Source organism: Panicum virgatum, chromosome 9N (genome assembly GCF_016808335.1).
Source record: "Panicum virgatum strain AP13 chromosome 9N, P.virgatum_v5, whole genome shotgun sequence".
Lineage (NCBI taxonomy): Eukaryota > Viridiplantae > Streptophyta > Magnoliopsida > Poales > Poaceae > Panicum > Panicum virgatum.
In genome coordinates this window covers 22,893,958-22,917,827 of record NC_053153.1, presented here as the reverse complement: position 1 = coordinate 22,917,827, position 23,870 = coordinate 22,893,958, and the positions used below count along the sequence as shown (strand labels likewise).

Below are 23,870 nucleotides of genomic sequence, written 5' to 3'. Positions count from 1 at the left end.
CTCGTTGTACCCAGCGACGTAAGCACCACCGCCAGCTCATGGTCGCCGCGCCACGCCACCGATTCCGCCGAGCCGACGCGGAGGGGAAGCGGAAGGGCTGGCCGCAGCGTGGTACGGGTTGCGGAGCCGAAGGTTGTCGTTGTAGCGGCCGGCTCGTCGAAGGGTGGAGCAGCGGTCACCTCCGACGGGAACCACTCCACGCGGGTGGCGTGATAGGGAACTAACTGCGTCTCGCCCGCCTCCGGCTCGTCGTGGATTTGGCGCTTCTTAGGCGCGGTATCAGAGTGGGTGGTGGCCGTCACCGTCAACGGGGGGCTATGGTGGAGGGGTATGTGCGTGCTCGCCGGTGTGCTGTGGTGGTACGCCGCGGCGGCGGCGGCGGCGACTAGCAGGAGGAGAGCGGGCAGGTGAGAGGAAGCCATGATTCTCCCTGGGGGCAAACGGAAACGGGGACCACGAGGAGAGTTATGCCCAGAAGAAGTGCCTAATATTTGTCAGCTAGATATTTTCTCCAGTCTTTTTTAAAAGCTTTTGTCCGCTCTTCATATCTTGAGCCTTTAGATCTAGAATCAGCGGTTCTAACAGCTCCTCTTATTACCTTTATCTCCTCTCCACCAGGGACCAGCTCACACGCAAACTACGAGTTCTTCGGTGAATGAATGAATGAATGAAGGTGACCACTTTCAGTTGCAAGATGGTTGGACCTGCGGTAGTTGCTGGGATTGGAAGCAGTGAGAGGGGATTTAAGCGGCACATGTTCAGCGAAACATGCAGTAAAAAAAAATCCTTGAGTTGCAGGTCGCAATAACGTTCTATTCGGCTGGATGTCGCTGGCAGATGATATTGATTTGTTCTAAGAGAAAAATATTGCTGATTGGTTATTGCTTGGTGGTTGATACTGATTTAGTTTAAGAGAAAAATACTGCTTGCTTGCTGGCTGGCTGACAAGCCAGCTTCGGTGGTCTGGCTAGAGAAGAATCGAGTGAGAGAGGGATGAATTACTAGCACAATAGAATGTCATCCGTCGGTTGTAGAACCAGGGAGCAGAAAGTGCTGGGAGAGGCCGAGGGAGGATGTGTCCTCAAGATAAATTGTGACGGTGCTTACATAAGCCGAACTTCAACCGGTGGCTGGGGCTCTGATCCGAGATGATGCAGGGCAGGTGATCAAAGCAAGGACAGGCAAAGCTCACATCTGTTGGATGCACTCCATGCCGAACTGCTAGAATGCCTGGCCGGGGGCATAACGGCGAGGGAGATGGGGATGAGCAAGGTAAACATCGAAACATACTCGATGCTTGCAAAGTTGGCTATGGAAACGAACATGTTCGCCAATAGGGGGAATTGTGTATGTAACAAAAAATTAGTGTCATCAGTGTTAGTAGCTTATTGCCCAAGAGAATGTATTAGGGTGGCGCTGTGACGGCGCTTGGATGACGGCGCTAGAGCACTGTGACGGCGCTTGGATACGGTAAAGAACTAGGCGTATAACCCGCGCATTTACGCGGCTAGTACTGAAAATTCAATCGCATATCGTTATATCTTTACTTAAAGATTATACTATTTGTTTACCATACATCATCCTGTTCATTATCATAAATTATGTATTATTGTTGGTTAAAACAATTCAAATATGATATACCTACAATAACAATTTGATTTGTTGATCTTTAATAATATTATGCATATAATTATTTTTATTTTTGTTTTATTTTGATATTTTGATTGATTGTTGTTAACTTTAGTTTTTATTTATAGTATATATTTGTAACTGATACAAAATGATATTTTATATTTAATTTTTCATAATGATATTGGTGGGCGATTTTTAATTAGGCACAGGGATATTTTAGGCTATTTTTTTGTAATGGCAGTGGTGAGTAATTTTAATTTTTTTCGATTAACGTGGGAATTTCTAGGTGTTGAGAGCGAACGGATGCTTCGTTTGATAATAGAAGATTTGGATAGAGTTCATTTTTTTTCTTTCTTCTTGATTCTTTTAAAGGGAAATGATTCAGAAGGGTCCGTACAGACAGGCCTTAGATTTTTATTTTAGCAAAGGCAGGCCTGAGATGGATCCGAAGTTCGCTTGGGCTATTTCTTGCCGAGGTCCAGCGCCATGTGTTTAATGGGTCTTAGCCTATTACCAGCGTAGCGCAGGATTTCATTGTATGATTTCATAGTGTCATATCATCTAATTACATTTGAGTTCGCGAAGGAAATAACGGAAATCCAAAACAGCAATCGCGCGCTGTAGCGCCGCGACGATGCAGCACGCGGCTGTCCGTGACCCCCCCCCCCACTATTTGATTTGTTTTCTTTTTCTGTTTTCTAATTTCTTTTCTTTTCAATTTTTTCCTTTCACTTTCAACTATGTATTTCTCTAGAGAAATTCTCGTGAAAAATATTTTAGAAATATTCTACTAAAAAATTATATCAAACATTGTGCTTAGAAGTTGTATGATGAACTTAGTAAAAAGTTGTCCGAGAAGTCTTTCTGATTACATTTACATAAAAGTTGTGTTGAAAATGAGTAAAATGCACTGGGGTCCGTAAACTAGTTGACATATTCTGTTTATGTCCATGAAATTCGAAATTACTGATTGGGCCCCTAAACTATTTAAGTGTGTCACTTGAGGTCCAAAACGTCTCTAACCCCACTGATCGTCTATGTGGACAACCACATCAGATCCAACGTGGATCGGGCCTGTGTGTTCACGGTCACGGTGCTCTCCCAGCCTCCCGCGGGACGCCGCAGCCTCCGCTAGGGCTTCTGCACCAGGGGATGTCACCATGGCTGGCGTCACCGACTTGCCCGCTGCCGCCGCCGGATCGACGGAGGCTGTATCTCCGGCGGCTCTGGCTCAATCAACCGCTCCACCGCCCAGAGAGGGATGACCCTAATGCGGCGACGCGGTCGAGGTACTCGTGCAGCAACTCGCGGGACCCCACTGCCTCAGCCAGAGCTTCACTGCGCAGCCGGGTAGTTCTTCGGCAGCGCCGCCAGCTCCGCGGCGTGCGTGAACCGTTGCCGAACACGAGCAGCTGCCAGCGCGAGCTCCGTAGTGGGCGGAAGATTTGCTGCGGGCAGACAGGACTCGAGGGCGGCGGGGGGGGGGGGGGGGGGGTGCGGCATTCCGGCGTCCAGCGGCGGCGCCCCTCCTCCCCACAACACGCTGCTCCGCTGCATCTGGCCGAATTCCAGGAAACTAGGACGAGGCAGCGATGGAGGAGGTGGGGATCGGAGGATGTAGTGCATGGGGCTCGCCGGCGGCAGGTGGCCTGCCTCTCTCTCTGACTCCCCGCTCCAATGTTGGCTTCCGCCAAGAATGCAGAGTGACGCTCCGCCCCGCTGCGGCTGACCTGCCGCTGCTCCGCTCTGCGCCCGGCCGGTGAGGCTCGCCGCACTCCTGCACCTGCGCCAGTTCGTACTCCCCCTCCTCCGCCTTTAAGTGCTCCACCAGTCCCGGCCCCAAACCCTAGCCCCCAAATTTCCTTCCCTTCCTTCATTACCGCCGCCACGAGTTCCTTCCCCGATGACGGCCGCCGTCGATTCGTCCTCTACGGTGAGCCATTGGTTGATTCCTCTCACCCACACCTTCTCCTCCCTCCCGTCTACCCGTTTGAGCCCTCAATCAGTCCTTTGCCTCGTCGTGCAGAGCACCCGATGTCGAAGCTCAGCCCGCTGCCGCCGTCCTTCGTCGGGCCGCCTCCTCGCCGCCTTTCTCCGCACTGTGGCCGGCCGGTGAGGCTCGCTTCATCGCCGCACGACCCATGCGCGCACCATCCCTGCTCCGCCCGCTTCCCTCGCCGCCTCGCCGCCGGCCAAGACGCGCTGTGCGCGTCGTGCAAAGCCTCAACACGCGCTGACCGCGGGTCAAGGTGTGCGCTGTCCACGTAGATCGGACATGGCGGTCAACGCCGGTCAGAGACGTTTTGGACCTCAAGTGACACATTTAAATAGTTTAGGGGGCTCAATCTGCAATTTCGAAGTTTATGGACCTAAACAGAATAGGTCAACTAATTTACGGACCCCAGTGCATTTTACTCGTTGAAAATTTATCCCGATAAGTTATCCGTTTATAAGCTGTATGACGTAAAATTGTAGTTGTTTGATAAGGCCCTGTTTAGTTCTCAAAAATTTTCAAGATTTCCCGTCACATTAAATTTTTTGACACATGCATGAAGCATTAAATGTAGTTTTAAAAAATAACTAATTGCACAACTTAGCTAGAAATGATGAGATGAATCTTTTGATCCTAATTAGTACATGATTGGACACTAATTATCAAATAAAAACGAAAATGCTACAGTAGCCAAACCCAAAAAATTTCTCGAACTAAACACGCCCTAAGTTTTCGTGGAAGTTATGTTCAAAGTTATCATTTAGTAAGGAGGTTAAAAAGTTATGCATAAAATTTATACGTGTCGTGTTAAAATATTATCCTATAAAAAGTTGGTTTGAAAAATTTATGTGTAAAAGTTATAAGTATGATAAAAATTATGTTGCAAAGTTATCGATAATAGTTATGTCGAAAAAAGTTATACATATATATGTTTTAAGTAACTTATTAAAAGTAGAAAATTGGGGAGAGAGAAATTTATCTTCAAAGGAAAAATCACCCACTGTCCGATCGAGCGCTAGTATTGCTCCTAGTGCGCGCTAATTAGATGAGCCCATGAAATAAAGTCCCACAATACAAAGTTTTATTTCATAATTTCATATGTTAGCCATAGCATTTAATTGTGAGGTATGCGATTGGACGGGACGTAACATAATTTCATATAATGAAATTCTATAGCTCCTAACTTAAGTTTTAAAAGTTTTATAGTTTTGGAAACAACGTATAAAAAATAAGTTTCATCATGATGAAACTACTTCCCTCTCTTTCTTCATAAATTTTGCCAATCATCACAAATGCTGACGTATAGGGTTTAGGTCACTATATTTAATTTGCATGAAATCTCTATAAACTTGCACTTGAATTAGTATTTATGGAGTAGTATTGTTTGGATTGGGACCGATGGACAATAATATATTTATCCGATTCCCTTGCGTATATAAAGTGGTCAGAGTCCGAAACATATTCTACGACCCAAGACCGAATCGATCTACAAACACGTCGATATAAAAGTCGCCGTTGCTTGGAAGATTCAGTCAATTCTTCCAAGTTTAGGGCAATCCGCGGAGAGAGAAATCATGGATGCGGCCGATAACAACGACGGCGAGTCCCTCACGACATGCCCGAGCGAGGAGACAACGATGCTTCCATGGCCTGTTGCAGCTGGCTTCCCTGCCGACGACGATGACGGTGATCACCCCAAGCTGTTCTTCACCCCCCAGACGTGGCGTCCTCGCCGTCGTCCGGCTACTCCTTCAGCGCCTGGAAGCCCGGCGGGCGGGTCGAGAAGCTCCCGTGCGCGGCCGGCGTCTTGCCGGAAGGCGCGCTCGTTATCCCAGCGACGCGGCCTCTGCACGGCCTCGTCCTCCTCCGCTGCTGGCCGCCGGCGGGGTACTTCGTCTGCAACCCTTCCACCGGGGCCCTCCTGCCGCTGCCCGACACCAGAGTGCCGCGGAGGATGCCGGGCGGGAGTACGACCCCGGCACCTGCTACAACCACGTATGCTACGGCTTGGGTTACAGCGCGGCGGCCGGCGAGTACAAGGCCGTGCGCCTGTTCTGCCTCTGCGACCGCGACCGCGCCGTGGTGGCCACGAGCTGTGAGGTCCTCGTGCTCGGCGCGTCCCCGGACTGGCGGCCCGCCGCCGGGCGGCCGCCGCCGCGCAGGCTCTTCCGGAACACCGAGGCGGCCGTGTTCTTGGACGGCGCCCTGCACTTCCTCTGCGACGACGCGTCCATCACCACCTTCGACGTCGGCGACGAGACCTTTGGGTCGCTGCCGCCGCCGCCGGGGCTGCAGTTCGCTCATCTCAGGCTTACCGTGCTGGACGGGCGCCTATGCGTCCACCACGAGTCGCCGGCTCTCACCAGCGGCAACACCTACAGACCTACTGTGTCTGGATGCTCTCCGACTACGGAGCGGGGAGCTGGGAGCTGCTCTGCCGTATCGACGCCACGGCGTGGCCCGCGGAGGCGATGCGGCTGCAGGCGTGCTCGCTCACGCCGCTCTACATGTACCGCGAGAGGAGCGGGCGGAAGCCAAGGAGGATTTTGTTCGGCACGGCCGACGGTTGCAGGGTGTTGGCATCGGAAGCCGCCGGCGGACGCCGCAGCGGCCGGCCTCAGGTTGTGTTCTCGCCGGACGAGGGGGTCGTCGGCAGGTGCAGCGGCGGCGGCTGCCGCTTCCTCCGGGTCGGCCTGCTCGAGGAGAGCGCCGTGCCCGTCGGCCGCACGATCGAGGAGGTCGTCTTCTCCTCGCCGTCGGCTAATGCCTGGTCGGAGATCCTCAAGAGCCTCCCGGCGCGAGACGTCGCGCGGCTCAACCTCGTGAGCAGGGACATGCGCGCCATGATCCAGACGGGCCGGTTCGCTCGGCTGCACGCTGCCAGCGCGAACGTGAGCAAGAGCCCCCGGATCATGTTCATGAACAACAGCCTCTTCCGCGGCGAGTTTGTGGCCCTGGAGACTCTGGCCGGCATCTCACATCCTCCACCATTGACGGCTGATCATTTGATAGCCTTTTGTTCCAATCCTTGCTACGGCCTCAACCTTGTGAGTTGCGGCGGCGGCCACTACGTATGCAACCCGATCACTGGCTCGTACCAACGCATACTGTCGCGCACGGCGAACGGCGTCGTCGTCGGCGCCGGCCACATCGGTCTCGGGTACGACCAGGTGGCGGAGAAGCACGTGCTGGTTCGTCTCGCATACGGGGACAACCGCTCGGAGTGCAAGGTCCGGTACGTCGGCGACGGCCATTACTCATGGTGCGCCATTGACTCGCCGCCACCAAGGCAGGTGGACGGCGCGGCGCCGCCGGTCTTCGCGAACGGCAGGCTCTACTGGATGGCGGACTCCAACGCAGAACCGAGATATCCGAGGTGCGAAATCATGGCGTTCGACGTCCTCACGGCGTCGTTCGAGGTCCTGCAAGGACCTCCGTGCGGCGACCTCGTGGACGACGACGGTGAGCGTGCCGGTGTCGTCCGTCCTTGAGCTCCGGGGTGAGCTTCGCGTAGCGCGGTCGAACCGAGATGCGAACTCGATCGAGGTGTGGGCAATGAAGGACAGGTCCGTGTGGTCCCTGGAGTATCGCATTGAGCTCGAGAGATTCTCGCCGGAGTACTCGGCAGTGGAGACGACGGCTCTGGCCGTAGACCCCGAGGATGGAAGGATCCTGCTCAGCACTGGGAGGGTGCTGGGCTACTACAACACCAGCACGGCTGCCGTGGAGACCATTTACCGCCTGGGACCTGTACCATCTGGTCATGGCACCGGCTATAAGTTCACCCCTGCACTTTGCCATGAGAGTTTGGTTTGTCCGTTCGATTAGGCTCCGGTTGTTTCGAGCCTTGCTGCACTGCACACTGTTCTTGCTCTTGTTTTCGTCTCCTCTTTGCTCGTTTGGTCATGTACTTGTTCGGAACTCGAGCGATACAATCATACAACCACACGATATGCTTGAGCTGAGCCCAGCCAAGCAGGGGAATAATCAGCTCGCTTAGGGCCTTAGGGGATTTGTATTCCCTAACACCATTTGGGAATTAGGGAAGGGAAAGGGGTTATTAAAGAAAATATCTCAAAAATTCATAAAAATAGAGAATTAGAAAACAACAATAACATCACAACTCATAATAACTTTTGAATTTTCCTCAAACTCTTCTCACGCCCCCGCGTCGTCTTCCCGAGAGGGCGACACGGGCGCCCCCAGCCCAGCGCCGCCACCACACCCCTCCGAACCTCCTCTTCTCCTCGCCGCCGCCGGAGCCGGGCATCGGAAGCCCGCGTGCCGGCTAGGAAGGCGGCGGCGGGGCTCCTTTCTTCTGCAAGCCAGGGCACAGGCCTTGACGGCGGCCATGGTGATGGCGACCATGGAGGCGGCGGTGGCCGGGGCTGCCGAATCCAGAGTCCCGGAGGCCGGATCCGATGCCACTAGGGACAGATCTACATGGCCAGGGGTGCTTGGGTGAGGATGCGGCATCTCCTTCGCGGGCCTCGCGGCGGCAGGCTGGCGAGCCACCGGCGGCGGCCCTCCCGGCGGCGCGGCGTCGGCATGCAGCAGGTGATGCTGCGCGTCCGTGTGCCGGCCTCGTGTCTCACCTGCTGCTCGAGGTCGCCATGGATGTCCTCCCTGGCTCTGCGGCAGCTCCCTTCCCCGGCGATATCGGCTCCGTGGGGGCTTCTGTGCCGGGCGTTCACGGCGTCGCTGGCTGCTTTGGCAGCGTGAAGCGGCAGCGGGATGGCGAGCTGGCGGCGGCGGCCGCGCTGCACGGTGGCTGCACATGCGGCCGCGGTGAGCGGCAGCGCGACTGAGGGTGTGACGCGGCGCGAGGAGGTGCGAGTTGGCCGCTGAGGGTGGCGCGGCGCGAGGAGGTGCGAGTTGGCCGTGGCGTGTGGTGTGGTGGCACGGCTGCACTGCTGGCTCTAGGAAGACTTCCGTAGTTCGTCGAGCTGTGCGTGACGAAAGTCTCGCCGGTTTCCTGTTGGTGGTGATGACGACGGCGTCCGAGGACGTCGTTCTTTCTGTTGGGGCATTATTTTGGAGCTCATTCCTTCTGCACGGATTTTCTGGGTGAAAACCCTGTCTATTTGTTGGACGAGCGACGGCGGCGCCACTGGCGTCGTTACCTTCGTTGGTGGAGACCCATTTGGCTAAACGATGGAAGGCTTGTCGGTGGTTTGGCAGGGCGGCTCAGTGCAGGTGGTGAGCTTGATGAGGGTTGCTGAGCTCATGCAACGGCGACCAAAATCTTTTCGGTAGCCGGAGGTTGTCACATGGTTGTTGGATCCGACTGATTGCAGCGGACTACGATGGCTGGCGTTGTTTGGCAACTGTCCGTGCGGCATGGGACTGCGTTAGAAGACGGCGCTTGCAGCACCTTCATGGTGGGGCGGCTTGGCTTGCAGCGGACTGCGGCGGTTTGTTTAGTTTTGCTCAGCGACTCCGGCGTGGTACATCGTCGAAAGACGGCGCAAGCGACAACTTGGTTTGCTAGTTTGGTGGCGGTGGCTGTTGTGTGGGTGGTGCAACGTGATGTGGTCGTCCGGCGGGCGCAGTTCGGCTTTTTGATGGGGATCTTGGAACACAGAGCAATACTATTCATCATTCTACAGCGACTTAAGGAATGGATCCATGGCACGGAGTACTGTGGCGGATGTGGCGGGACCCTCGCGTGCGGTGTCTTGAGCGTGGCGACATGAGAGAGAGGAGGACCAACGGCGGGTGTGGCGAGGCCCCGCGAGTTGTGTCATCGCAGTGGTGATAGCGAGGCAGTCTGCGAGAGGTCCGGATTCGGTGGTTTCACTCTTTCGGACGGTATATGGTGGGGCAGCGGCACTACGGTGACAGGTCCTGCATGGCGGTGGCCTCCTCGGTGTGGTGCGGTCTGTTTTTCTCGACTTCTTATTGACGCGGGATCGTGTTTCGACGGCGAATTTCTGAGCAGGAGTGGGTTGGTAGCCGCGGCAACTTGGCTTGCTTGGCCTATGTGGCCCTACAATTTTGAGTTTTTACCTGTGATGATGCCACAATTCGATCGGGTGAGAGTTGAGATGTAGAGTTTTTCGTGTTGATGCCCCAATCCAACCGGAAGAGTTGAGTATCGAGTTTCCGTGTTGATGTCCCAATCTAATCGGGTGAGTCTTCTTTTTTTTATTTCTTTTATTTTTCCTAGCTATGGTCTCCCAAGACTGTAGTCTTGTACTTTCTTCTATATCAATAGAAACATGCACTATCTTGCGGTTCGTTCAAAAAAAATAACTTTTGAATCGACGTCACAAATTCATTGTTGTCTAACTCCAGGCTTCAAATTTGTCACCAAGATACATGATGTTTTCAAATTTACAAGAGACTCAAATAATGTTCGTGAACATAATTTAGAGACAGCTCAAACTAGCAGCTATGCAGATCCGAACGTAATCTCCCTGACACCAAACGGTATTTTTTTTAAAAAAAGTGTCCCTGTCACAATTAAGATGACCGCTTTTGTTGTTCTTGATAATATGGTCAAGGACACATGTGTTGTAAGTAGAGACAACTTGACATAGTAATACAGGAGGCGCGGCTGCATATTGAGATCTCCGAGGGGGTGCTGGTGTTGCAGCCGACGGGGAGGCTGAGCGGCTGAGGCAGAGCGAGCGACAGGATGAAGGGGCAGAGGGATGCAGTGCCCGAACGCGGAGGAGGGGCGGTAGCTCCTGGAGGTGGAGGTTGAGGGCTGAGGCTGATGCGTCGCTGCTCCCTTTCCCTCACGTCGCGTCCCTCGCGACGTAGGTCGGGGAAGCGGCGCCCGATGTCTCAAGGTTTGGGAAAAGGTGGGGAACCCGGCGGGGGAACAGGCTGCCAAACTAGCCCTTACTGTTCTTTTTTGTTACAGCATTATAAATTATAACCGAGCGGGACGCGGTGAACAGAAACCTAGCCCGTTCAAATCCATTGATAAAAGCCCTGCGACGTCGCAAAGGTACCATTTTACAGTGCTAACGACAACATGAACTTTTCAATGAGCTTCAAATTGATTGAGTTCTGATGAAGTTTCATATGGATGAAGGCATGAGACTCAGTTCGTAGCTATGCAGCTCTATATATCTTCGAACTGAAGGCCCGAACATTATACGATTAAATGAGATGTTACAAAGGTAGCTGCATGCTGGGCATGGGCGCAAGTTGATACTTCGACATACTCCCACTGAAAATACACTGGACATCCTTTATTCTCACATACGAATATACCATCCAACACCAGTAGAACTGTAGAAGAGCAAATACACACCCACAAGGACGGGCTTACATTTCGAGAAGCCAGCTTATTAACTAAAGAATATGATTACATGTGAAAAAAAAATCCTGCGAACAATCATATTTACAGGCAATGTACACGCTCAGAACCACCTGATCGAGTCTCATAAGAATGAAGAATCCACCCCTCAATGCTCATCTCATGTCAAAGAAACAAGGCCACCTTATCTCTCAAGCTGCTCTTTTTCTTTGCTACAGGCTCCCCCAGCTTCGGTAGTTCACTACGCCAGTCTTTCTTCTCTGGCACAAGATTTGTTGTCGCAGGCGGTATGAATTTCTTCACTGGTTCGTCCTGCGTTGGCACTTCATTATGCCAGTCTGTCTCCCCTGGCACATGATTATTTGTAGGCCTAGTTATTGTTTCTATATGCTCGGATTTTTTTGCATAGCCTGCAGATTTACTCCATAGAGGACCGAGAAACAGGTTTAGCATATCCTGGGCAACATCTTCTGTTGTTAAGAAGCTTGACGGACATTTCGGCTCTTGATGGCTCTTGCTCTGGTCTCCTATATGCTCGATTGATCTTGTATTTCCTGTGGCTGTTGCGCCCTGCAACAATTCCTTCATTGGTGGAGCATTGACTACTGATATTCCAGTATCTGCTTCAGTGAAATTTGTTGAACATGGGGAATGTTCTTTGCATCTGGCAGTCTTCTTGGCTTCAAGTTCATGCTGCTTCTGTTTATCAGCATTTACATACTGCAAAATGAAAGTGTATCAGTATATGGTGAAATGTGCAGAGTTCATCAAATTAAAATTCCATCAGGATACCCAATTGAGGAGCGCTATGTAAAATGGAGATGATAGGTGGAAGTCTCCTAACAAAATCCTGTGCAAAGTCTGTGGCCAACATAAGCTTCAGTTTTTCAAATAAGCTAGAAAGGTCATATCATGCTAAGACTCTATTAGGAGCCTACAAATGCACTGAAAAAAATAAGTTTTGCTGAGATACTTGTGTCATGCATAAATGGTGCAAGATAAATGTGCCAAGTTCTTCAAAATTCCAATCAAACTTCCAATCAAACTTCCATCAGGATTCACAGTTTATAAGATATATAAAATGGAGACGACAAGTGGAGTAAATCGGGTAAACTACAGCACAAAGTTATATCACCTGATAAATTCTATCATTAACATTTTAAGTATATTACATTTTTAAGCTTTCAGTTCTTGAAGAGTAAGTTAGAAAGGCCATATTATGTCACTTTATGCCATGTCCCTGGACTAATGCTAGGACTGCAAGTACATTAACAACTTGTGACTGAGAGTTGCATACAAAAATGTTATAAGATGCTAGACAGATTTGGTCTCCTTCATAAGTCAAATGCAACCAGACCACAACTTTATCCATTTCTGATATGCATCAAATGTGCTGCTATTTCCTCCATGAATACAATAACAGGAAAGTTTTCCAATGATCCTATCAACCAATCAACCTTCCTGAAACTAGCTGCATAAGCTCCTTCAACTTGCCATTCTTTACAATGAATTAGCCTCATTGTTTCATAGATAAACATCAAGGTTTAGTTAAGGGCAACATTAGGCACTTGTTAGGCACCTTAAGAAGGCTCGAGTGAAACAATTTTCTTGTTATTGCAACTCTCATCCACAGTCCATAATCAAATGCATATGGACATTACCAGTTATGAACAAAATCAGAGGCACTCTACTCGAAGTCTCGAACAACATGATCAAATATGTTAAATTACCATTGTATTTTTGCCAAATCAAAGAGAGACATTACATAACAACACCCACAAGGCTGTAAGTATGAATTAGTGTCAAATTAATTACTGTTTACCTCTTCAGCTATACTCACAAGGTCCTCCACAGTAAGCTCTATGTCATCATCCACTGATACTGGTGATGACGCTTCTGATTTGATATTCTCCAATTTCCGCTTCTTGTTATTCTTCGGAGCAGCTCCTTTCCTCGCTTTTCTTCCTTTCTTAATAGTTACATCCCTAATTTCTTCAACTTCATCTTGGACAACACCCTTGGTCTTTCTTCTGGGCTTTTCTCTACCCTCGCATCGCTGCAAACCTACCAGTTCACTAGCACTCTCTGAATCAACATTCTTCAACCGCCTTCCCATCCTTTTGATAGGATTGGTCGGATCCACAACCCCTATTTTCACATTAGATTCCAATGCCTCCTTATTCTGATCTTCGGTCTTTGGGGCTTCATTAACTGAGCTTGCTTTCAGCATCCATGCTGGGAGACTGCGTTTATTCTCAGAATGTGAAACAGTACATGTTTGTGCCATGTTCTGAGATCGATCGAATGTAAGCGCAGCACAATCAATGAGATCCAATTGCAAATGAAACTACTAAGACCAAATCACGGACTTTGTCTTGCAAACGGTTAACAATGATGGAAGACCATCATCCACCTGCAATTCTTGCAAACGAAATCGAAGTTAATTGGTAATATATTGTAACTGGATTTAGATCCGAATACAAATAGTTTGGGTTGTTAGGGTTTGGGGTGCTCCGTCTCGCACAGAAGAAGGAAAGAGAAGGGGCGGGCATACCTGGAGGATGCGCTCGTCGCCGGCAAAGGGCTGGGTGAAGACAGGACAAATGGCGCCGCCGCTAGACCAGTCGTCGTCGCCAGGAGAGGAAGAGCATGGGAGCCGAGAGTCCGAGAGAAGGCAAATGTTTAACCAAGAAACAGAGGAGGAACCGAGGAGATAAGTTTGACTTAGGAATATTTCTTTCCGTGCTTATCAATCACTCATATGAAATTATGAATAAATAGAAAATAGAGTAGTATAAATGGAGAGATATAAACTATTTCCATATTAAATCAAAATATGGTTATCAATCAATCAAGAGGCTAATTGCAGGTTCCTGATTGTCGTAAGAAGCTTTTACAAAAACATGATGTCTCCCAACCTTGCATCACCATACGTATAAAACCATAATCTTTAAGGTTATTATTCATCCTATTGTTGCTAATCGCGCTAAGAAGCTACTACCATATAATTTCTTTTTCCAAGACACGATCTCTCCGCTGACCAGAAGACGGTTAAAGTTGCACCAAACATCTCCTGCCACAAAAAGCAATAGGACGTCGCATCAAATGCGAAAATTTATATCCTGCTCATATTGCAATGTTTGTTGTGATAGCAGTTTTATGTTCTTGTTTAGGCAGAGGGTGCTATTTATGAGACCGTTGAATAGATTATCGGCATCCCACACCATCCACATTCCCCTAATCGTCGGCACCGACGTTCCCGTTCTCCCCGCCCCTCATAACGTGGCACATTGCATGGTTGTAGGCGCACTGGCGCCCGTTGTCCTGAGGTCACCGATGCTCGTTCTCCCTAGAGATCACATGCACTCCTGTCCCACTAGAAGGTGGCTCTAATGGTGCGAATTAAGCTGCGCTGGTCATTTCGTTGCTTGCTGCTATGTTGCACATAAATTTGTGGAGGTAAGATTTTGTTATCCATTCAAACATTTCATTGATTTTTTTCCTTGCTTGCATTCATGCATTTTGACTTGGTCCACACCGTGCTACCTCACGATTGGTGCCTCTAGCATGCTGCTCGCCATCGTTACACCGTACCAGGACGCCATTCAGCCTGTCCTGTATTTCAGGTTGACGATGAAAGATTGAGCTCTTTGATGGAACTGCTAGAGGATTCTTATTGAACTTTTGATATTTTTTTATTATGTTGCTTATAAGAAACCATATCTCCTCATTTAATATATTTTTATTACATGTTCTTGAAGAAACTCTAGTGCAAGATGTTATTGAAGAAAAGTTAGGGGAGCATGAGGAGGATCAGGGAGTGATTGACATAATATTGACCGAAAATGAAGATGTCAATCATCATCCCATGAGGCAGAGTAGAAGAATCAAAGAACAAGGACTTGGACACTTGAAGATGGCTGATAAAGCAGAAGCTCTCCAAGCAAACATAAATTTGGAAGGTAACTCTCTGAAATTCAAGAACTCCTTTGCAGTTCTTGAAAATGATGTTTTATTAGATAGAACCAATAAGATGGGTATAAACTCTAAAAAGATTGATCTAGAATTTTTTGACATTATGAAAGATTTAGAATTAGCTCGGGCTAATTTAATTGAAAGAGCCAAAGAAGATAAGCAGGATAAAACTAATGCTAGTTCTGATACTGATCTCCCCTCTGAGGAGATAAAGTTTATTACCTGGAATTCTGATTCTTCAGATGAAGAAGGGTTTAAAGTGGTGTCATCCAGAAAGTATAAAAAGAAAACAGAAAAGAAACCGCTCCTGTAAGAAAACTGGATGTGTAGAACCCCAACCTATTGATGGGGTAGCTGCATCTAAGGGAGATTTAACCAAGATTAGCTCTGGTTATAATCCCAGGGGAAGAAGGGATCTGAAAAATAAAAAAATATCATGATTGGACTGATTTGGAATTGTAGAGGTGTGTCCAAAAAAGGCATGAGTAGGTGGATGATGGAGTTATTGAGGGATTATCAGGTTGATTTTGCTGGGTTCCAAGAAACCATAAAAAAAGTATGATGACACTTTTTTTAGGAAAATTGATCCAGGTAATTTCTTTACTTGGCACTGGTTGCCTGCTACTGGACATTCAGGTGGTGTGCTTTGTGGGGTGAGACTAGAAAGATTTGATGTAATATCCTTTTCAGTTGGTCATTTCTCTCTTTCTGCTCATGTTTTGGATAAAAAAGAGAATAAAGAACTGATGCTAGTGACTGTCTATGGACCAGCTCAAGAGGATAAGAAAGATCAATTCCTGACTGAATTAGCTCAAATATGCAGCAACAAAAAGTATCCTATGCTTATTGGTGGTGATTTTAATATAATAAGATTCAGCTCTATAAAAAATAAGTCTTTCCACAACAATAAACATTCTGACATTTTTAACTCTATCATTAACTCTTTTGAGCTGAGAGATCTTGATATTAGTGGAGGGAGGTTTACTTGGAGTAATAATCAAGAGAATCCTACTTTGGAGAAGCTGGACAGAATCTTGATTAATGAGGGTTGGAAATCTAATTTTTCCCTAACCACTTTAAAGAAAATACCAAGATTCATGTCAGATCACAATCCTCTGTTGTTGTGTTCTGGACAAGAACTTGAAAAGAAAAACCATCTATTTTGCTTTGAAACAGTTTGGCTGAGGCATGAGGAGTTCTTACCAAAGGTAGCTGAAATCTGGGGTGAAGAGGTGAGAGCCAAAGATGCTGCTGAAGTATGGATTATTAAGTTAAAAAGAGTGAAAAAATTTCTTAAAGGTTGAGGTATCAGCCTAAAAGGACATGCTAAAAAAACAAGAGAATGCTGCAAGAGGAATTGTTGAATCTGGAATTAAAAGAAGAGGAGGGCCTACTTCCATCTCACTTAATGGAAAGGAAAACTTTTATCCAAACTGAGTTATGTAGATTGTTGGCTGAGGAAGAATTATACTGGCACAAGAGATCCAATTCGAAATGGCTGTTGGAGGGGGACAATAACACAGGTTTTTCACAGAGTTGCAAATGGTAAAAAAAGGAAAAATATGATCTTCAGTCTAGAAGGAGATAATGGTATTATCAAGGAACAAGACCAGTTACTTGATCATGCTACACAGTATTATAAATCCCTTTTTGGACCTGTTGGAGACTCAAGAGTAGAATTGGATCCTGAGTACTAGGGAATACATGAAAAGATCTCTGTGGTAGATAATAACCATTTAACTGCACCTTTTACTGAAGAAGAGGTCAAAAGGGCCATATTTGACATGGAAAAAAATACAGCACCAGGTCCTGACCATATACCTATTGAGTTGTATCAGCACTGTTGGGAGATAATCAAGGGTGAGATTATGGATATGTTTGCAGAATTTTATGATGGAAAATTAGACTTAAAAAGACTCGATTATGGAACTATCACCTTACTGCAGAAAACAAAAGAAGCCAACAAGATTTAGCAATATAGACCTATTTGCCTCCTCAATGTAATCTACAAAATCTTCACAAAAGTCTTGATAATGAGATTAGAAACAATCACGAGGAAGATCATAAATAAGTCACAAAATGCCTTTATTAAGGGAAGGAATATCATGGATGGAATTATGTGTCTTCATGAGATATTGCATGACACCAAGTTAAGAAAAGAAAATGGGGTGGTGCTTAAATTGGATTTTGAGAAAGCCTACGATAAAATAAGTTGGAAATTTCTTAAAAGGTGCTTTGAACAAAGAGGCTTTGATAAGAGGTGGTGTGACTAGATTTGGGCGGTGATGACTAGTGGGACATTGAATGTTAAAGTAAATGACTCTTTGGGACCTTACTTCCTGTGTGGGAAAGGAGTAAGACAGGGAGATCCACTCTCCCCCCTTCTGTTCAATATGACAGCTGATGTTCTGGCAAAAATGATAACTATAGCTCAGGAAAACAACCTCATAACTGGATTGGCAGTAGACTATGTTGAGCATGGAGTGGATGTGCTGCAGTACGCCGATGACACAATCTTATGCCTCAAAGATGAAGTGGAAGTGGCCAGAAACACGAAATTGCTGCTATATCTTTTTGAGGAAATGTCTGGTCTTAAAATTAATTTCGACAAAAGTGAAGTAGTTATGGTGAAAGATGATGATCAAAAAAACCTATTCTATGCTGAAATGTTCAATTGTGCAACTGAAAACTGACCACTGAAGTACCTAGGTGTTCCAGTCTCAGGGAATAAATTACATGTCGCAGATTGGAGAAAGTTGGATGAAAAACTAATGAAAAGATTGGATGGATGGAAAGGAAATATTTTATCCATAGGGGGCAGACTCACATTAATAAACTCTTGCCTCAGTAGTATCCCTATTTAATTTACTACATGTCTATGTATCTTTTACCAAAGACTGTGATCAAGAACATGGATAAGATAAGAAAAAGATTTTTCTGGCAAGGTGGTGGGACACAAAAGAAATATTATTTGGTAAAATGGAGTAAGATCTGTGTACCCAAGAATAAGAGGGGCCTGGGAATAAAAGATCTAAGGAAGTTGAATATTAGTCTGCTAGCTAAATGGTGGTGGAAGTTAGAAAATGGTGAGGGGCTCTGGCAGGATATTGTCATGGCAAAATATGTGAAAAAACAATGTTTGCATAATCTGAAAAAGAAACCAGGTAATTCTCCGATCTGGAATGATCTTCTCAAGGTGAAAGAGTTCTATCTGAAGGGTAGAATTATGATTGTGGGAAATGGCCAATCCACAGATTTCTGGTAAGATGCTTGGTGTGGCACCATGCCTCTGAAAGAAAAGTTTCCTGATCTCTTTGCTATTTGCAATAATAATAATGTGGTTTCAGTGGAGGGGATGGCTCAAAATGGGTGGAGATTGACGTTCATAAGATGGTTAGATGTGGCAAAACAAATTCAGTATAGACAGTTGCGAGACATGATAACTCCCTTGGCTTTGTCTAATGAAAAAGACATACCTAAATGGTGCTGGGATGGGAGAGGAATTTTTTCTGTAAAATCTCTGTATTCTCACCTATGTGAATCAAGTCCCAGAATTTCTCATACCAATCTTTGGAGGGCTAAACTACCTTTGAAAATAAAAATCTTTATGTGGCTGGTTGAAAAGAACTCAATCCTAACCAGGGATAATTTGACCTGAAGAGGTTGGCATGGGGATAAGAGATGCAATTTCTGTCTTGAAAATGAATCAGTTAATCATTTGTTTTTCGATTGTTCCAAGGCAAGATATGTTTGGAGTTTAGTTGCATATGTGGTGGGCGCGGACTGTAGGCCGTGCTCATTCGATCAGTTTTGGTTATGGGCAAAGCAGTTTTTTTCTCTAAGTGAAAATTTTCTATATGTCGGGCTTGCAGCGATTTGCTGGGCGATTTGGAGAATGAGAAACAAAATTCATTTTGACAAAAAGGTTGTAAGATCTCCTACTGAGATCATATGCTTAGCTTATTCTTTTATGTCTTTTTGGGCAGAATTGCAGTCGGAAGAAGACAAGTCGCAGTTGAAAGCTGGCGTTGAAGCTCTCAAGAAGGCTGCTCTATCATTTCACCCGCAAGAAGCTCAAGCAGAGGATGTCGGGGTGGTTCTACTCAACTGATGGAGGCGTTGGTTCTGTTTAAACGTCTAGCTTGTGGGGTGGAGTTTTCTTGCTTTTGAGTCTCTGGTGGTGCAGTGAAATGTTAAAAACAGAGGTTGGGCTCTGTTGCCGGTTAGGTGCTGTACTGTGTTGTCGAGCAGATTTTGCTTGTGTTTGGTCACCAGACTTTTGTGGTATAGTTATGCTAGATTGTTTGTGGCTACTTAACTGAAAACTCTGTAATTTCGTTACTTTCAGTAATGAAATTCGGTCACAATCCCACGTTGGAAAAAATATATTTTTATTACATGCGTCTCCACTAGTAAAGTTAACTAAACAGCAGATTTCTTAACTTAAGATATCACTTGCTTTTCATTGATTCATTCGGTGGAAGCTCGCGCATGGGTCTGGAAACAGTCACTTGAATGACTGTGTACACAGTCCACCTAACACACGATCAGGCGGATATAAATTCTGTTCTCCCTGTAAAGGGATCGTGTTCCACAACTTTACAAGGAAATTGACTGAAATCCAGGAATGAAGCATATTTGTGAAGGAAGCTGGACGCTTTCAAATTCTCGACTTTCAAACATTCCGGTCCGTTACCAAACTATACAGCAACTATTCCGTCAAAGGCACACACCACCCCTGCTTTCCGACCTCGTCTCCCACGGCGCGCTGTTTATCCGCGGGTTTTTGTAATTTCGCTGGCACTGGCAGGCTATCCTATCTCCCACTCGCATGCAGGTTGGGCATGTTTAGTTTCCAAAAATATTTGCACAGTATTTGTCACATTGATTTTTTAGACACATGCATGAATTATTAAATTTAGTTGAAAAAATAATTAATTACACAGTCTAACTGATTACTACAAGATGAATCTTTTAAGTCTAATTAATTTATAATTAGATATTATTTGTCAAGTAATAACAAAATATACTACAGTAACAAAACCCAAACTTTTTCACCAACTAAACACGCTGCTGCGTCAATGGTCTCCTGCAGCTACGGGCCCAATGCTGATTTTCCGGTCGCCCGGTCACAGCCAAACTCGCAGTCGACTCCGACCGCCCGCGAGAGGGGGCAACATGGTGGGCCCATACCCACGTGATTCTCCTCCCACGGACCTTCTTCCTCGTTTTCTCTTTACCTATTTCTCTCGATCTGAACTAGCTATGGGAAGGCTCCTGCGAGCTTTGGCCCCAGGGGCGAGTGGCACGACGGTTCGACGCAGAGAGCCGGCGGCAGGGAGGTGCGGTGCAGCAGGCCGGCGGCAACGGGGAAGCGCGACGGCGGAGGCTAGGGAGCTCCGCGAGCGGCGCGGCGTGGCAGAGTCCTTCCCGGGGAGGCGCGACGGCGCCACAGGTTTCCCGAGGCACCAGCGTCACCCGGGGAGCTCCGCGAGCGGCGAGGTGGGCCCATGGTGCGGCACGGCGGCGGCCTTCCTGGGGAGGCGCGGCGGCGATGAGCTCCCCAGGAGGTAGCCTTGTTTTTCTTTTTTTGGATTTTTTGATGCAAATTTTTTTCACAAAATTTTTTTCCCATGTGAAACTTTCTCTTTCAATTTTTTTTCATTAAAGTTTTCTCTCCCTTCTCTCTAAATAATTTCTTAAAAATTTTCTCTAAAAAACTTTTATCAAAAAATGATAAAAAATAAAAAAGATGGTCCGAAATATTTTTTCCCCAATTTTTTTATTTTTGATGGAAAAATTTTACTAAACTTTTTTATCTGAATTGTTCTTGGTTTTGGATGCAAAAGTTATTTCTTCAATTTTTTTCTTAAAATTTTCTCTTTCAATTTTTTCTCATCAAAATATTTAAGTTCTGTCCCAGATTTTTTCTTGAAAATTTTTTCCAAAAAAATTGTATCACAAAACAACAAAAAAGTCAATCCATGAGAGAGGAATCTTTTGTCGGAAATCGACTCGGATGCAACCAAATTTAGGTTTGCTCCATCGGAGCCCTGCAAACCGCCCCCACCCTATGTAGGGGGAGCTTTGGGGGGAAATTCCCTTCAACGGTTCCCCAAAGCTCTCCCTATATATGGGGAGAGTTGAAACTCTATAAGGGTGAGTTTCAACTCCCTCTATATTCTAATCACATTATTTCTTCATGATATTAATCTTGTTTGAGTCCTGTAATATGATAATAATGTGTATTATGACAGTACAAATATTGTATGATTTTTTTAAATTCAAAAATAATAAATAAATAGTTAGTTAATGAGTGATAGTATATAGATGGAATAGATATGTGGGAATGATTGGAGAGAAGGAGTTATAGGGGGAGGAATTTTTTGGAGGAAGATAGTAAAATATAGTAAATAATATGTTTGGGGGGAGTTGGATGAGGGAATGGTTGGAAATAGCCTTGGGGGCGCCAGGCAGAGCCTGCTGCGGGGCGTGAGCGAGCATGGCCTCGGTTCCGTCGGACACGACCCTATCTTTACCCACTGACCATCCTCTCCTGTTTCATCACCCTAAGAAGCAATGCCCAAATGTGTTCAACGTCAGAGTTCAGACCAAATAACCTACCTCTTAAGCCATTCTTCTATGCCTGAGAATTGAATGTGGCTCGTCGGACCTTGAACCTTTGATTCTCGATCCAATCTACCCCTCAACCCTAATCAAGCTTCTCATTCTGGCTTAGAGTTCGTCAGAGTGGGCTGGGTCTTGTCCGGGACGAGGAATCATGAAGAACAAAAAGGATGACGTGCTTATTAAGAAATTACTAGCGGGTGTCAATTAGTAGTCTTTAGGTGCACTCTGACCTTTTTTTAGTTCAAAATTTTGTACTATTTCTCTAAAATCAGATTTTATTTTTAAAAATTATTATAAAATTTTGAACTAAAGAGGGTTAAAAATGCACCTGAGAGTTAGCAATTTTTTTTCGCGACCGTAACTGAGCATGTTTTTCATTAAGAAGGAAGCAGTTACAAACATAATAATCTTGATGCGGCCAAGCAGAGCGTGACCGCCACAAGGCCACAAAAGACTAAATAAAGAGAAACACTGAAAACACACACAAACGAGAAAACACAACGACAATAAAAACAGCAGCAAAGCAACACAGAGATGACAAAGGACACGACCAACACCACCCGCCAGAACCCTACAACTGAACCTGCAAGCAGAGACACAACGCCAAGGGCACAAAAGTCTAAAACCTAGCAAAGGTGGCCAAGCATCCACCCTATCAACCAACCACGGCGGCAAAGCATCCGCCCGAAGCAAACTTCAACAAACGCGGTGACGGCGGCAAAGCATCTGCCACATCGAAACGGCGGCGAATCATCCATCAGCGAAGAGGAACCAATGACCAAATGCGACCCGGACAATGCAGATGAAATGAAGCGAAGGAAGGCGCAGGGGCATCCGCCACCGACAAGGCTTCCAAGACAATGCCTTCAAGAAGGAAACGATGCCAAAAGCACAAGAACGAGTCACAGAGCCCCCGCCCCTGCGTCGCTCTCGTTGGGCGACACGGGGGGGCGCTGCCCGCCACCCCACGCCAGCCCACCTCCGGTGGCCGCCGCCGGCAACCGTCCGGGCGGCGGCGGCGGCGGCCCGCGGCCGAGCCGAAGTCGGCTCCGCCCGCGCCGTCGTCTTCTCCTTTCTTCTCCCGCCCCGTTCCTCCTCCCTCCCCACGACCTCGCCATTCCTCGGCGCCACCGCCGACTGGGGCCGGACCCGGCCTCCTCCTCGCCGGATCCGGGTCCCCCATGGCCGGATCTGCCGTCGGGCGCGGGTGCTCCGTCGCTGCCGCCGGTTCGCGTGCGGGGCGCCGCCGCCGCCGGTTCGCGCGGTTCGGGTGCCGCCACCGCCGCCCTTGTGCCCCTGCCTGCTCTCTGTTGTTGGGGGTCCTTGGCCACGCCGCGTCCTCGGTGGCCATGGCCGTGTCGCCGCCATCGTCTCCGAGGGGCCGGGGGCGCCTGGCCATGCCTCCTTTGCCTCGGGGGGCCGGGGGCGCCCGGTTGCGCCGTCGCCACTGCGCCTGGCCGCGGTGCCGCTTTCCCTGGATGGGCCTCGCCTCGGCTGGCTAGGGCTCACCGCCCGCCTCTGTTCGCCTGCCCTTGTCGGGGTCGGTGACTGGTGGCCGGCCTCCGGTCCTCGCCGCTCTCGGTGGCTGGTGGTCGTGGCTGCTGTTGTCGGCCTCTTGGTGTGGCTCGGGTCCATGGTTGGGCCGCTGCTTGCTCTGTCCGCCATCGGATCTAGGTTGGAAAGGGATGATGGCAAAAGCCTTGGATCCGCTTGCGGTCCGATGATGACGACACCCTCGGGCGCCGTTTACCTTCTTGAAGGCGTCATCCTACCGCCCTTTTCCTCCCTCTCCAGCTTGCCTTCCGGGTGAGAGTCAGCAATTTACACCCCTAAAAACCACTATTTCTCCGATGTTAAATGACCAAGTGGTGCCCCCGCAAGCTTTTCAAAAAAAAGAAAAGAAAAGAAAAGATTATTCCATGACTCCTGCAACTTGGTCATGTTTCTACCGCGAGTAACGTTGGTGTGAGTTCTCTCGCAAGTGCGCTGGCTCACCGTTGCACGACCGTTTCTACAAGTCAGCCAATTTAAGGGCCTTTCACGGGTCCCATCTTGTTTGCTAGCACTGAAAAGAACATGCTTTCTAGGCTTTATATTGAGTCCACAGCTAGCAACAATGGCGAAGCCAGCCTAGAAAATGACCTAGGGCGGAGTTTTATGATAAAACTTTTACACGGCCAGAGCGAGACGCCGATGTTTGCTGCCCGGCTGCAGGCGCACGGGATCCGCTAGCGCGTCCGGCAGGTGCCGAGACGGGGCAGCAGGACGAACGGGCGCGGAGTGCCAATGCACAACGTTAGCGATGCGCCGGCGTGAGCGCTTGAGCAGGACTGCATGCGGGGGGGGGGGGGTGGATGGTGAACTGCC

The 23,870-nt window shown here is 47.9% G+C and overlaps 1 protein-coding gene across 1 annotated transcript; it reads right to left on the bottom strand.

Annotated features, from left to right (window-relative positions):
• Positions 1-10,800: 10,800 nt before the first annotated feature.
• On the bottom strand, positions 10,801-13,662 carry LOC120691247. The gene is made up of 3 exons (XM_039974278.1): positions 13,453-13,662; positions 12,721-13,311; positions 10,801-11,618 (listed from the first exon to the last, which is right to left on the bottom strand). Exons 2-3 carry the CDS (start codon positions 13,183-13,185, stop codon positions 11,064-11,066), a joined length of 1,020 nt encoding a protein of 339 aa, XP_039830212.1. The 5' UTR covers positions 13,186-13,311; positions 13,453-13,662; the 3' UTR covers positions 10,801-11,063.
• Between the last annotated feature and the right edge of the window lie 10,208 nt (positions 13,663-23,870).